Below are 15,776 nucleotides of genomic sequence, written 5' to 3'. Positions count from 1 at the left end.
GGGCACCTCATGCAAAGAGTTGACTCATTGGAAAAGACTCTGATGCTGGGAGGGATTGGGGGCAGGAGGAGAAGGGGACGGCAGAGGATGAGATGGCTGGATGGTATCACTGACTCGATGGACGTGAGTCTTAGTGAACTCCCGGAGTTGGTGATGGACAGGGAGGCCTGGCGTGCTGCAATTCATGGGGTCGCAAAGAGTCGGACACAACTGAGTGACTGAACTGAACTGAAACAAACACCTTGAGCTACAGGCAAATTGTAAAATTCTGTACAACCAGTACGTGAGTCCTAGCATGCTCAGTCATGCTCAGTCCAACTCTTAGCAACCCCATTGCCTATAGCCCCCAGGCTCCTGAGTCCATGGGATTCTCCAGGCAAGAATACTGGAGTGAGTTGCCATTTCCTCCTCCAAGGGATCTTCCTGACCCAGGGATGGAACTAGACACCATATATAAATTAATTTGAAAGTCTAGGAGTATTGTGAGATATTTTCAACACATACAGGAGACAAAGGATTGCTATTAAGAACAAAACCCAAATTTCTACATTCAATAATAAAAGAAAAACAAGTCACCAGAACACTGGAGCAGGTTTAAAGATGCAATTCACAAACAACAAAATGGCCAACAAACAAGAGAAAGCATTCTAGGCCCACTGGAATTCAGTCAGGTGAAAAGTAAGATAGTTGCAAGATACCATTTCACACCTATATGAATGGCAAAAACTTTTGAGTCAGTTTTGTTGCACCAGGTACATCTATTTCCTGCAGGTGGGAGATAAATCAGGATTGCCCCTTCAGAAGGCAGTTAGGCAATGGCTACAAAACTCAAAATAGGGATTCATTCTAACTAGAAACTGCAGTTCTAGGTACAAGTCTCAAAGAAACTCGTGTATCTGCATACAAGGAGAGACACAAAAAGATATTCCCTGAAAAGTTTTGTTTCTAAAGCCAAGGGGGAAAAAAGAATAAAATGTAGAAACACAAACCAGAGCATAAAGAGAGAAATCTGTCTAAATAAAACGTAGAATATGTGTATGGTAATGAAAATGAATAAACTGAATCTACATGCATAAAAATGGATACAAGTTGACTCAATAAAGCAAGCAGTAGAATAATAGATAACACGCTACAATGGTAAACTGAAAACAAGTACATGAAAACAAAATTAAAAGCAGAGAAAATATTCTGTACTCTCTAAGGATGTATGTCTGGATACACATCAAGTCTGTGGCCATGTTTGCTCCTGGGAAGGGGGAGGGAGACGGTGGCTGAGAAGGGGGAACAGTGAAACTTCAGCCTCATCTGAAATAAGGTACGTCTGCTATTCAGAAATGTCAAGGCACTTACTTTTTTCAAAGACATAATAAAATAGTTCTTCATTGTTTATTTTTTTTCCCTCAAGAGTGGTAGGGAAACTAGAGTGGCATGAATTTATAGCTTCAAAACTATACACATCAACAAGTCCAAGAGAAGATAGCTAGAAATTATAGCTCTTATTCTGCCGGTAACTTCTGGCATGATATTCAGTTAAAATAGTAAGTGATACCGTTCTTTGAGAACAAGAGGAGAAGTATGGAATGTATATTATATCATCCTTTCAGGAATTATCCTCATTCTATAAACAAAAAGTCGAGGTTCAAAGAGACCTACTGAAAAAACTGCCAAAGTTTCAGAGAAGCTTTATGTAGTGGAGGTAAATTTAAACTCACACCTGCATGGCAACAAAAGTTGTACTCTGAAAGTCTCTGGCATTCTGCTTTCCATGACTCTTAGACTATCAAATGTTTTTTCAGTGGACCTTTGTTTGTTTAAGGGCTTTAATCAAGAACATTTGTACAAAACTACCTAATGAAAGTCAAAACCTTGATATTAGAGAACCTATTGTGTTTTATTGCTTCTCTGGGTATAATGCAATTTTATAAATAATACGCACTTTGCGCCAACAAGAATCTACATACAAATCTACCAAACCATTTCCATAACTACCTTGTAGAATGTACCAGTGGGAAGTTATGTCAAAGCTCAGTTTTAGCATTTCTGCTCTTAAAGAATGATTTAGATGGTTTATATGTTTCCTGTAGGCTCAGTGTAATATCAATTATCTCAAATTTAAAAACTGGGCTTCTTGATTGGGTTGTTTTTTTGATACTGAGCTACATGAGCTGTTTGTATATTTTAGAGATTAATCCTTGTCAGTTGTTTTGTTTGAAAATATTTTCTCCCATTCTGAGGGGACGATCTCATGGATATTTCTCCAAAGATGACACACAGATGGCCAACAAACTCATGAAAAGATGCCTAACATCACCAATTATTAGAGAAATGCAAATCAAAATTACAATGAGGTATCACGTCACTTTGGTCAGAATGGCCATCATGAAAAAAATCTAGAAACAATAAATGCTGGAGAAAGTCTGGAGAAAAGTGAACCCTCCTACACTGTTGCTGGGAATGTAAATTGGTACAGCCACTATGGAGAACAGTAGGGAGGTTCCTCAAAAAACTAAAAATGGAATTATCATATGACCCAGCAATCCCACTCCTGGGCAGATACTCAGAGAAAACCAGAGTTCAAAAAGATACATGCACCCCATTGTTCACTGTAGCACTATTTACAATATTCAGGAAATGGAACCAACCTAAATATCCACCAACAGAGAAATGGATAAAGATGTGGTACGTACATACAATGAAATGTTATTCAGCAATAAAAAGGAACAAAATAGTGCCATCTGCAGAGATGCGGATAGACCCAGAGATTATCATATGGAGTGAAGTAAGAAAGAAAAACAAGTAGCATCAAATATCATATAATACTGCTTATATGTGGAATCTGGAAGAAAGGTACAGATGAACATATCTGCAAAGCAGAAATAGGGACACAGATGTAGAGAACTTATGGACACCAATGGGAAAAGTGGGGATGGGATGAACTGGGAGATGAATATTGACACACGTACACTACTCATACTGTGCATAAAATAGATAACTAAAGAGAACCTGCTGCATAGCACAGAGAATCCTACTCAGTGTTCTCTGGTGATCTAAATGGGAAGGAAATCTAAAAAAGAGGGGATATGTATACTTAAAATCGATTCACTTTGCTGTACAGTAGAAACTAACACAATATTGTTAAGTAACTATACTCCAATAAAAATTAATAAAAAATAAAAATAAAAGTTTGGTGTTTTTCTCTTTTGAGACATTTGAAAACCTGAACAGCCGTCTGTCCCAAGAGATTGTTTCACGTGTCACAATTCATCCCAGGTCTCCTACCTTGGAGAGAATGGAGAAATGAGCTGGGTTTCTTTGGCCCAAGTAATGATGGGTGGGGGTAAACCCTTCACTTCACACGGAAGGGTCACCTCTTCTCCCGCAAAGACTGAGATCTCAACAGGCTTATCCTGGGATGGTCCCCTTTGGTCTCCGAACACCCTGGGCCTTACTAAAACAAACACAGGTTTGGGAAGGGAAAGAGTACATTGAAACAAAGCACACTTTAAGTTAAAAACAGGACCACTAACATTCTTAAATAATTTTCAAAAAGATTCTGTTGATTTCAAAGTTTGGGGACATATCTAAAGCTTTCCATAAACATTTACTGTGAGACCTTAATGGAAAATGACTAGAACATTTTCCTTTTCAGCTCTTCCTTTCACAACACAATGAAAAGGTCCGCCAAAATGCCCTTTCAGAATGTGTCATATGTAAAGCAACCCCTCAAGGCAGAGCGCTAACCAAGACATAGCTGAGGTTCGGCTTTGCTAGGAGCCTTAACTACGTGGTGTTTCTAAAGAGGGTTGGGTGCCATAAGCATACTCCTTGGAAAAACACCATTAAATTTTTTCCAAAAGGCTGTACCGTTTTTCTCCCTTTAAATCAGAATCTAAAGAGAGGAGATGTAGGTTGGAAGGAAAAGTACTTTTTTTTTGTAAAAAACTATAAACTTGGGGGAGTAGTTCACTTTAGGGGTTCAGGCCTCTGGTAACGTTATTTGGGAGAGAAATGTGAGTTTTGGCACAGACACACAGCATCAGAGAACAGTCGTCCACGGGGGCTCTCACCATAGACAGTCAGCTGCACTTTCCTTTTGGCGTAGCCAGCTGCATTGGTGGCGGTGCACACATACTCCCCACTCTCCTCACCCCCAGGGGACACCACGTACAGACTTCCATCAGCCCCTGCAGAAAACTTAGCACTGCTGGTGGAAATCAGCTCGCCCTTCTGCAAAAGGACACAGTGAAGTGTTTTTTAAGATAATAAAGGAGTGACTTAATGTCCGGAAGAGGAAGAGAGGGAGAAAAAAGGATCTCTAAAGGAGAAAATACTAGATTGAAAGGAGGCTAACTTAAAGGAAGTTCCTTGTAAGAAAAACAAATAATGCCAAGGTGATAGTTCTTCCTACTAAACCGGGTCACCTTCATTCTAGAACTACCAAAACTGGAGAGGATGAGGAAGTAGCAAATGGGATGGGTGTTTGTGCTAAGACAGGCACCGTTTTGAACACTTCACATCAATTAACTATGGTAATGCTTACAACAATCTTATGAGTAGTAAATACGACAATCCCTATTTTACGGATGAAAGTATTAACTCTGGGAGCTTGGTGGGATAGCTTGCCCAAGGTGAAAGAGTCAGTCATTGGTAGAACTAGAAATTGAACCTGGGCAGGCAGGCTCAGGAGGCCAAACTCTTCACCTCCATTGTATTATCACAGAACAAAGGCCATTCGGGAAATATTTTATTTTTTATATTTCTCTAAAATGAATTAAACTTCTCAGTACCAGACACTGTGCAGTTTGTGGAGTCAGCTTCACCACCGTACTTTTGTGCAGGAATCTGAGCCTTTCAATTTAATTTACAGATATCAAAACCAACTTCTCTATTATTTCAGAGACTTTTAGAAGTATAAAATTAGATGTTATGGCTATCTGGAGAAAAACACGGTCCAAAAGGATACACGCACCCCAGCGTTCACTGCAGCACTGTTTACAATAGCCAAGACATGAAAGCAACCTAGATGTCCTGGATGGATAAAGATGATGTGATAAATACATACAATGGAAGACTGCTGCTGCTAAGTCGCTTCAGTCATGTCCGACTCTGTGCGACCTCATAGACGGCAGCCCACCAGGCTCCCATCCCCGGGATTCTCCAGGCAAGAACACTGGAGTGGGTTGCCATTTCCTTCTCCAATGCGTGAAAGTGAAATCGCTCAGTCGTGTCTGACTCTTTGCAACCCCATGGACTGCAGCCCACCAGGCTCCTCCGTCCGTGGGATTTTCCAGGCAAGAGTACTGGAGTGGGGTGCCATTGCCTTCTCCCAGTGGAATATTACTCTGCCATCAAAAAGAATGAACTGGTGCCATTTGCAACGACATGGGTCAACCTAGAAACTGTCACAGTGAGCGAAGTAAGTCAAAGAAAATTATTGTGTGCTATCCCTTATACGAAGAATATGAAAAAGAAATGATACAAATGAACTTATTTACAAATCAGAAACAGACTCAGAGACTGAGAAAATGAACTTATGGTTATCAAGAGGGAAGTACCGGGGGGAGGGATAGTTATGAAATTTGTGATGGACACATACACACTGCCATATTTAAAATGGATAACCAGCAAGGACCTACTGTATAGGGAACTCTGCTCAATGTTATGTGGCAGCCTGGATGGGAGGGGCGTTTGGGGGAGAATGGACACATGCACAGGTATGGCTGAGTCCCTTTGCTGCTCACCTGAATCTATCACAGCATTGTTAACAGGCTATACTTCAATATAAAATATAAAGTTTTTAAAAATTAGATGTTAAGGCAAAATACTCTGGTTGTATACTAATTCTACAAACACCGTGTTTCATTATTATGCCGTCATTTTACATTATTTTCTCTCTACCAGATTTAATTACATATGCCATCTTCGAAGCTGTTAAAATATAGAAAGGACTTTGTCAGAAAATGCATTTTTCCTTACTGCAGGGAAAAACCATAAAATGTCGTAACAGGGAATACAGAGTGGGGAGAAACGAGTTCACTCTTGTTGTGGTTGTTTAGTTGTTCAGTCATGTCTGACTCTGCAACCCCATGGATGGCATCCCGCCAAGCTCCTCTGTCCATGGGACTTCCCAGGCCATGGGTTGCCATTTCCTTTTCCAGGGTATCTTCCTGACCCAGGGATTGAACCCGTGTCTCCTACATTGGCAGGTGGATTCTTCACCACCGAGTCACTAGCAAAGTCCACACAAGTTCACATATCTGTCTTGTTTTGGCTTTGAGAAGAGTAGATTCGAAGACAAAGATTTGGACTCAGGGAACTTACTTGGAAAGTGAGTCTCAGAGCCTTGAAGAGGAGGGTGGGAGGGTGATGCAAGGAGGAAGGAAGGCTAATAAAGGGTTTCACTGCCCTGGTTTCCTCTGGTTCTGGGTTTATAAGCTCAGTGTGTGCTGGTGACCCTCTGAGACACTATGCATATACACCTCAGAAGGGTTCTCCTGACAGATGAGAAGTGGGGCATGTATTTGGGACATCTCCCCCTCCCAGGAGTTAATGTTCCTGCACTTCCTAACCACTCGAGTAGCAGGCTGCATGACCCTGTGGGGCTTGAAGAAAACTCTGAGTCCCCAAACCAGACAGGTACATGCATGAGGGGTGACCCTGGCAGACAGCATGGAGCTGTCCACCAGAGCTACACTGAAGTCAAAATCAAACACTGACAGAGAATAAAAAGAGGATCTGCTGAAACATGTGAAGTGCTGAGAAAAATGCCTAGCCCACAGCATGCACTATATTAATGTTCTCTGTTGTGTGAACACTACTTAAGGGTTAAATAGGTGAATGCACTAAGGACATGTTAAGGTCCCTTCCAAGAGGAAGACGGCGTGGTTTTTCCTTTCCGTAAGGTTCTATAGGAGAGCGACAAGTTCCATGTATGACTAAAAATATTCAAATGCTCTTGTTACAGCACATGTCATTAACAAACACCACTAAATGCATCCTTTACCTTGGACCAGGCAATAGATGGTTTGGGAATTCCACTTGCTTTGCACGGTAAAGTTACTGGAATGCCTTCGATGGTACTGAGGATCTGCTGTCCATGCTGAATGGTTGGCAGAACTGGAAAAGGAAGCAATATGCAAAATCTGAGCACCTACCCTTCCATTTTGCCTTACAAGTTTAAAGCTGAACTTTTTCATAACAAACCGAATATTTAGACGAACTAGCAAAGAATCTTTTCTGTTAAAATGTAGGGTCATTTGGAAGGGAGTGTAATAAAGTAAATACAACAGTTACAATCTGAACGATTTAAATAAAATCTTAAAATGAAGTAGCAAATTATGTGTAATATGGTTGATTTTCCTAACAAAAATGTGAGAGGATTGAAGGAAATCTTTATTTTCCAGAAATTCAAGATAGAACTACACCCTAAGAGTTACACATTTAACGTGTATCTTTCACCATTGTGCATTACACATTAAGCTGCACTGAGCTGACTTAAACTCACCTCCAGAGGAATGGACTATTTAAGTACTACACATTAAATATCTATCTGTCTATACACAAGAATCACTTAGCAAGCTACTAAATTTAACCTTGAAAATAGAATCTGTTTTCTCAAAAGGAATTCAAAAGTTATACTTGAAAGGCCTTAGGAGCTTACATTTAAAAGTCTAAAATACAAGATTCTAAGTTGATATTTTTTGCTAGGAAAAATGGCATACCTTTTGATTTTAGAAAGCAACTGAAGAATTGACACTAATGAGTGAAGCAATAGGAAAGAGAAGATTTTATCATTTCATTCTGTGTAAATCTGCTAATCATAACCAGTGTTAGTCTCTCAGTCATGTCTGACTCTTTGTGACCCTATGAACTGTAGCCCACCAGGCTTCTCTGTCCATGGGATTTTCCAGGCAAGAATACTGGAGTGAGCTCCCATTCCCTTCTCCAGGGGGCCTTCCTGACCCAGAGATTGAACCTGGGTCTCCTGCACCATCTGAGCCACCAGGGAAGCCCAGTCATAACCTCTCTGAATACAAAAAATTACCATTATTTGATGTTCTCAAAATAATGAATTTGATTACAGACGCTCTCATACGTGAAAGTTCCTAACACAGCACAATGAACATCATAAAGGCGCATGTATATATATACACCAGGCATTTCCTTTCCTTCCCCTGAAAGATGGAGCTGCTCTCTAGGGCTCAAGCACTCACTGTATCTCTTGTCTTTAAGTCAAATATCCCTAGAATGATCCCAGCTACCCTGGAGTTGAAGTTAACCAGACAAGAGATACCAGAGACCTCAGTGCAAAAGCTTCCTTTTGGAAAAGTTTAGATTAGCTTTGTTCCATATTTGTATTTTCCTAAGACTAGTCTTATTCCTTAGATAATATCTTCTTGAAGAATTGGCAGCAAATTCCTAGCCCTAAATGAGAATGTCGGGCTACTCTTTAAAGTGAGAAATTTAATTCCCAGAATTATCACGGAATAGTCAACTTTCAACTTTGCTGTCATTTTGGGGAAATGTGGAATAAGCCATTTTCTTAAATGCGTATTAAGTTTGACAGGTATAAAGGCAAATGTCAGCTATGAATGCAGGTACCAGTTTTTAAATCTGATGACACTTGAGTATGGAAGAGGTTTTCCTTTCCAGATTGCCAATCTATGTAAATGAACATAACAATGAAATGGTTTGTCATTTTAATTTGCATTTGTATGTGCATTCGTTAATACAATTATTTTAAGAATTCATTGAGGCCTTTACTATATTTTTTAATTGATTAAACCAAAGTATATGATTTACAATGTTGTGTTACTCTTTCATAAAGAGCAAAGTGACTCATTTATACATATATATATCTTCCTTTATTCTTTTCCAGTATGGTTTATCTCAGGGTATAATAAATATTCTTAAAAGTGGAGAGGCAGAGTGACGAAATTCACATATATACAGAGGTATAGAAAAACTATAATACTGCATCACATCCAACTCTAAGACAAATCTTTCCTCTGGATAGCTGGTTGATTTAGTCCATGTCAAATGGCTGGGTTAATTTTTTCTTAAACTTATTAACTAAATCAGTTATTCTTTTTGGACTACTATGGATGAAACAATGTTCTCAAATCACCTCTTTAACTTTTCACTGTTAAATTTCCTTTATCTTGATAAACCATATCATTGGTTTGTCGGTCGTCTCCAACTCCTTGGGTCTGGCCAACTTTACAACTAATCATGTCACTCTCTGACCCACGTAAAAATTTACATCAGAATTCATCTCAAGACAAGATTCTAGGTATTGTTAGAAGTAAAAGGAAGATGACGTGAGTACATTTCTACTGTCAATTGTCAAACCAGTCCATAAGCATCCTCTGGGAAATGTATGGGCTCTAGCCATACATGAAACCAGTCTGTTGTTCCATGTCCAGTTCTAACTGTTGCTTCCTGACCTGCATACAGGTTTCTCAAGAGGCAGGTCAGGTGGTCTGGTATTCCCATCTCTTGAAGAATTTTCCACAGTTTATTGGGATCCACACAGTCAAAGGCTTTGGCATAGTCAATAAAGCAGAAATCGATGTTTTTCTGGAACTCTCTTGCTTCTTCCATGATCCAGTGGATGTGGGCAATTTGATCTCTGGTTCCTCTGCCTTTTCTAAAACCAGCTTGAACATCTGGCAGTTCATGGTTCACGTATTGTTGAAGCCTGGCTTGGAGAATTTTGAGCATTACTTTACTAGCCTGTGAGATGAGTGCAACTGTGTGGTCATTTGAGCATTCTTTGGCATTGCCTTTCTTTGGGATTGGAATGAAAACTGACCTTTTCCAGTCCTGTGGCTACTGCTGAGTTTTCCAAATTTGCTGGCATATTGAGTGCACCACTTTCACAGCATCATCTTTCAGGATTTGAAATAGCTCTACTGGAATGCTATCACCTCTACTATCTTTGTTCGTAGTGATGCTTTCTAAGGCCCACTTGACTTCACATTCCAGGATGTCTGGCTCTAGGTGAGTGACCACACCATCCTGATTATCTGGGTCGTGAAACTCTTTTTTGTACAGTTCTTCAGTGTATTCTTGCCACCTCTTCTTAATATCTTCTGCTTCTGTTAGGTCTATACCATTTCTGTCCTTTATGTCAAGGCTGTATGTTGTCACCCTGCTTATTTAACTTATATGCAGAGTACATCATGAGAAACGCTGGGCTGGAAGAAGCACAAGCTGGAATCAAGATTGCCCGCAGAAATATCAATAACCTCAGATATGCAGAAGACACCACCCTTATGGCAGAAAGTGAAGAGGAACTAAAAAGTCTCTTGATGAAAGTGAAAGAGGAGAGTGAAAAAGTTGGTTTAAAGCTCAACATTCAGAAAACAAAGATCATGGCATCTGGTCCCATCACGTCATGGAAAATAGATGGGGAAACAGTGGAAAGTGTCAGACTTTATTTTTCTGGGCTCCAAAATCACTACAGATGGTGACTGCAGCCATGAAATTAAAAGACGCTTACTCCTTGAAAGGAAGTTATGACCAACCTAGACAGCATGTTCAAAAGCAGAGACATTACTTTGCCAACAAAGGTTCGTCTAGTCAAGGCTATAGTTTTTCCTGTGGTCATGTATGGATGTGAGAGTTGGACTGTGAAGAAAGCTGAGCACCAAAGAATTGATGCTTCTGAACTGTGGTGTTGGAGAAGACTCTTGAGAGTCCCTTGGACTGCAAGGAGATCCAACCAGTCCATTCTGAAGGAGATCAGTCCTGGGTGTTCTTTGGAAGGACTGATGCTAAAGCTGAAACTCCAGTACTTTGGCCACCTCATATGAAGAGTTGACTCATTGGAAAGGACTCTGATGCTGGGAGGGATTGGAGGCAAGAGAAGGGGACGACAGAGGATGAGATGGCTGGATGGCATCAGCGACACAATGGACATGAGTTTGAGTGACCTCCAGGAGTTGGTGATGGACAGGGAGGCCTGGCGTGCTGCAATTCATGGGGTCGCAAAGAGTCGGACATGACTGAGCGACTGAACTGAACTGATACATGAAACACAACTGTAGACAAGCTGGCATTAGGTATTAACTCTTTTGGACCATAACTATTTTAGTGTTACTTTATTATTTCTTCAAGAATATTTAATACGAGGTTGGTGGAGATTGGCACAAGATTGGTCTGAGCCTGAAAGAGGTGGAAGAGGCTATTTATAGGAAAAGCAGACAATAAAAAGACGATGGCCTGCATTCACTGGAAACTTCAACAGAACAAGCAAAATTTGGAAATTACTGGATTGTCCAATTCAGGCCCTAAAAAAGACTGAATCAACGACTAAAAATAAATGTTCTATTCTACTTTCATCCCTGTACACAGAGCTAGTTTTTAATACTACACTTTAGAAAAGCAATGTTGCAAAGTCTTTAAAGGAAATATTTTAAAAAATTATGACAATTTCTTAAACTATGTAGCTTTCATCTATTGAGATGTAAAATGCTGACAATGGTTACTCATGAATGGAAAAAAAGATAGCTTCTGGAGTTTTTTATTTGTGACCTTTATAACATGCAAAAAGATTGTTTGGAGAACATGAGATGGCCTTTAGAAAAGTTTAGGTCATTTCTAGCTAACACACAAAGGGGTTATTAGAAAGGACATGGCCGTTACACAATCTGAAAAGAAGAGGCAGTTTGGATGGTATAATAAGTTCTGCTGGCCTGAAATTAAAATGTATTTTTAAACATACATTTAAAAGAGAGCTAAGTTCACTTTTATCAATTAAGAAACCACTTACAAAAGCCCTTGGACAGACTCAGCTAGTGACTCCCAATAATATCTTTTTGTGTACACTGGAAAGGGAAATCTGGAAACAGCCTTAACAATGTTAAATACTGTTCAAGAAATAAGGCTTTTTGTTAAGAATAACAATTAGGAAAGATATCTACTTCTCATAATTAGAGGAACAGAGTGATTTGATTTAAAGACATGGACCCAGTTCTGAACTGGGGAAAAAATTATGACGGGTGCGCCTCTTACCATGCACGTCCACAGTGGTGGTTTTGTTGGTGGTTCCGGCAACATTACTGGCCACACAAGTATACTCGCCTCCGTCCTGCAAGCGGACTCTTTCAATATGGAGACTCCCATCACTGCGTACAGTGATGTAAGGGTTTTGGACCAACTTGAAGGGAAAAAAAGTCATTTTTAATTAAAAAGGCAATAGTGTCTAAGCCAAAAGCAGATCTGCTTTCTTTTCCAACTGGGTTATTAAATGTCTTATAAAATAACGAATTCATTTTAACATCCTTAAGTGAAAAATGATGAGCATAAAATGTTACCAAGCGTCGTAACATTTGTATGTCATTGTGATATACCACCAAAAACTCTATCCACTAACATCTGTCAGAATTATGCATATGTTGGAAAGGGAAAGAAATAGAAGCAACATTTATTCCCTGTTTCTGTAATTTTGGTTATCATGCAGAACCCAAATTTGACTTAGTATTGGCTTAATTTGTTCTTTTTCAAGAAGACTGGATTACCATTTGCAAGCCATTTGACACTTTTATTTTGAATCAAGCATCACTCAAACTGAGAGAATGATCTCAACACCCACTCTATTCAGATACAAATATTAGAAGTCAATGCATGATACAGGAACTACATGACAGAAGGGTGACGACAGTTTGTTAATAATCATTACCTCTAACTCTGTACCATTTATGTATTTTGTTCAATCACAGGGTACTTTAGTGTTCAAACAGTATCATCCTATGTCATAAGGGCATTTATTATTGAGTGAGGTGCACTAATTTTTCTCGGGTTTTTATGCAAATGTGAACATTTTTACATCTTATTTCATGGACTCAATTCACTTTTAATTGGCACGTCAACAGGAGAGTAAGTCTAAATATTCTGGAAAACAGAAGGAAAAATGCTCTGAACTAGACGAAAATTTATTGCCATAGATAGATGTTTACAGAATAATTCCTTAGACCTGTGAAAATTTTTCAAATTCCTTCATAATCACAAGTTATGCCTTGAAAAACAATGAGAAAAAATTGATCCACATTGTAAAATAGTTCACTGTAAAAGAATGTTTGAAGATAATAATAAAGATTAAAATATAAAATGAAATAAAATAAAATAAAATATAAAATGAAACAATTTTATGAGAATATTAACATTTTATTATGTCCTGCAAAGGATATAAAATATTTAAATGCTATGAAAACAAACTTCATCCTTGCTTCATTTTTTACATATTCTGGAATTTTCTAGTAACACTGAGTTTAATGCAAAATCATAAAAATTACACCATTGACCATTTCTCCATCATATTAATTCCAAAATCATATAAACTGCATAAACATGTTAATACTGAAAAAACATTTATTTTTTAAATGTTTGCATATTTATTTTATTGAAATTTCAGTGGTTGAAACACACTGCCTCTTACTCAAGAAAATTAGGAATAGGAAAGCATGGATTTAAAATGCTCTTACCATGGCTGAATTCTTAATCCACCGACGTTCTGGAATGGGATTTCCAGCCAGTAGAGCACAAGGCAAAGTAAGCTGCTGTCCTTCAATTACACTGGTCACTGGGGGGCTGATTCCAATGAGTGGAGCGACTAAATCAGAGAGAACACACAGCCGCCATCAGCCCTATTTCACTCAAAAGGAAGGCCCATTCTTTTATAGACCGAGATGACTACTAATGAAGCCATTAGAAAACCGAGTTTTCAAGAACAAGATATTTAAATGCACAAATTAGAAGATAGAGATACAGGACCCTTCTAAGCAAAAAAGACTGGCAAGAGGACAAGTAATAGTATAGAAGTAAAGAAAGCTACATAGAATAGGTCTACGGCTTAAAGGCCAGAAAAGTCAAGCCAAGAAATTTGCAAAATATTCAACAGACAGATGGAGAGTGAGTGAAAGCACCGATAAATAGAAAAGTAGAATCATCAGCAAATATTCATCTGGGAACTTATTGGACAAGGGACAATTAGAAGGGATGAGATTAGGAGGAGGCTGTCCTAACAGCTCAGGCAAACAGAATGATAGAAGGCACAGAGGCTTTGTAAACGTATCCCTTTCTAGAAATTGATGAATAAACTCAACATGAGTCAAAGTAAAAGCCCTAGTAAAGTAAAAACCAAAGTAAAAGCCCTAAGAGATTCTTCTTGGAAAATTTAAGCATATGTACATGCTGTTCCAATGAACAGACATCGAATATAAATTTAAGCGTGTGACCAAACGGGGACTTTGATAATGGGGACTTTAATCAGTGGGAAGAGAATATTCAATAAAAGATACTGTACCAAAGTCTTACCACTTGAAAAGAAAGGATTTGGTATTCCTACTTCATATCACACACAGAAATCATTCCATGTGGACTAAAATGATAAGTATAAAGAAAAGAACTAGAAAAGAATACCACCTGTGTGTGTGTGTGTGTGTGTGTACACTCAGACTTAATTTATTCAACTGAGCCTCATTTCTTCAGGTGCAAGGTAAGGAGCTTAAAGTGGATATCTCTAAGGTTATTTCCACTTTTAACATCAAGGAAATACAAAATAGGGTAGAAGGGAAGGACAGCTAATGTTGCAATCAGATACTTACCTTTTTTTTTTTTCAAATGGTACAAGGAAGAGATGAGGTAGTTAGAGAAGCCTGATGTTTGCAAAAAGTGTGCTAAGTACTTCATTGATCTTACCAAGTCCTGTCACTGTTACTGTTGTCTGGGACTGGATCTTTCCAAACTGGTTTTCTGCTTCACAAATGTATGTTCCTTTATCACTTGCCCATAAGTCTAAAAAGAAGAGATGATTCACTCACTCAGCACCACCCATTAACCACATGTGAGTCACAGTGCTGAGATGTGCGAGTGGAAAGTATGATACTTCCGCCTGGTAGTTCCCATTCTAGGAAAAGAGACATAGAAAACAACAATCCTACTGCAGTGTGAAAATGCTCTCCCTTGAGCTTCAGACCATGAGCTGTCTGGTCTGAGCAGAGACACAGAAGTGTCTGACGGCGTGGGAGGAGTTAGGGAAGGAGTCACATAGGAGTTAACATCTGCATGTGCGTGTGCACTAAGTCATGTCAGATTCTTTGCGACCCCATGGACTGTAGCCCGCCAGGCTCCTCTGTCCTTGGGATTTCCCAAGCAAGAATACTGGAATGGGTTGCCATTTCCTCTTCCAGGGGATTTTTCCAACCCAGGAATTGAACCTATATCTCCAGCCCCTCCTGCATTGCGGGTGGGTTCTTTACTTCTGAGCCACGAGGGAAGTCTGAGCTATACCTTAAACACCTTAAACAACAGGTAGAACAGAGGAAGGGCAGTCCAAACCCAATCGGCTCAAAGGCAAGAACATGACTTGAAAAATCATGCTCTGTTCAAAGAATGGAAATATGTATCACCTCCCTGGGGACATTTTGGAGGCTGGCAGGAGAGACTGTTTTCATTGGTACAATGATTAGGGGAGGCTTCACCCGTGACTCAGCAGTAGAGAATCCATCTGTAATGCAGGAAACCTGGAGATGTGTATTTGACCCCTGGGTCGGGAAGAGCCCCTGGAGGAGAAAATGGCAATGCACTCCAGTAATCTTGCCCAGAAAATCCCATGGACAGAGGAGCCTAACAGGATACAGTCCATGGGGTCATAAAGAGTCAGACATGATTTAAAATAACAACAGCAAATGATAAGGAGTGTCTACTGGCGACAACTAGGCAGACAATGCGGGGGATGGATTCACAATAGGCATAATATCCCAAGTTCAGCA

The 15,776-nt window shown here is 39.4% G+C and overlaps 1 protein-coding gene across 4 annotated transcripts in view; it reads right to left on the bottom strand.

The window, feature by feature from the left end:
* Positions 1 to 15,776, bottom strand: part of HMCN1 (hemicentin 1) — a 538,929-nt gene that overhangs the window by 246,935 nt on the left and 276,218 nt on the right. For all 4 annotated transcript variants that reach the window (XM_019976773.2, XM_070768574.1, XM_070768576.1 and 1 more), the window contains 6 exons: positions 14,704 to 14,799; positions 13,488 to 13,615; positions 12,019 to 12,163; positions 7,004 to 7,116; positions 4,068 to 4,227; positions 3,280 to 3,448 (listed from right to left, as the gene is read on the bottom strand). In XM_019976773.2, the coding sequence (XP_019832332.2) occupies positions 3,280 to 3,448; positions 4,068 to 4,227; positions 7,004 to 7,116; positions 12,019 to 12,163; positions 13,488 to 13,615; positions 14,704 to 14,799 (811 nt within the window). The remainder of the gene's footprint in view (positions 1 to 3,279; positions 3,449 to 4,067; positions 4,228 to 7,003; positions 7,117 to 12,018; positions 12,164 to 13,487; positions 13,616 to 14,703; positions 14,800 to 15,776) is intronic.

The sequence above is a fragment of the Bos indicus genome, chromosome 16, assembly GCF_029378745.1.
Source record: "Bos indicus isolate NIAB-ARS_2022 breed Sahiwal x Tharparkar chromosome 16, NIAB-ARS_B.indTharparkar_mat_pri_1.0, whole genome shotgun sequence".
NCBI lineage: Eukaryota > Metazoa > Chordata > Mammalia > Artiodactyla > Bovidae > Bos > Bos indicus.
Note: the sequence above shows the minus strand (reverse complement) of the source record. Positions and strands in the feature narration are given on the sequence as shown.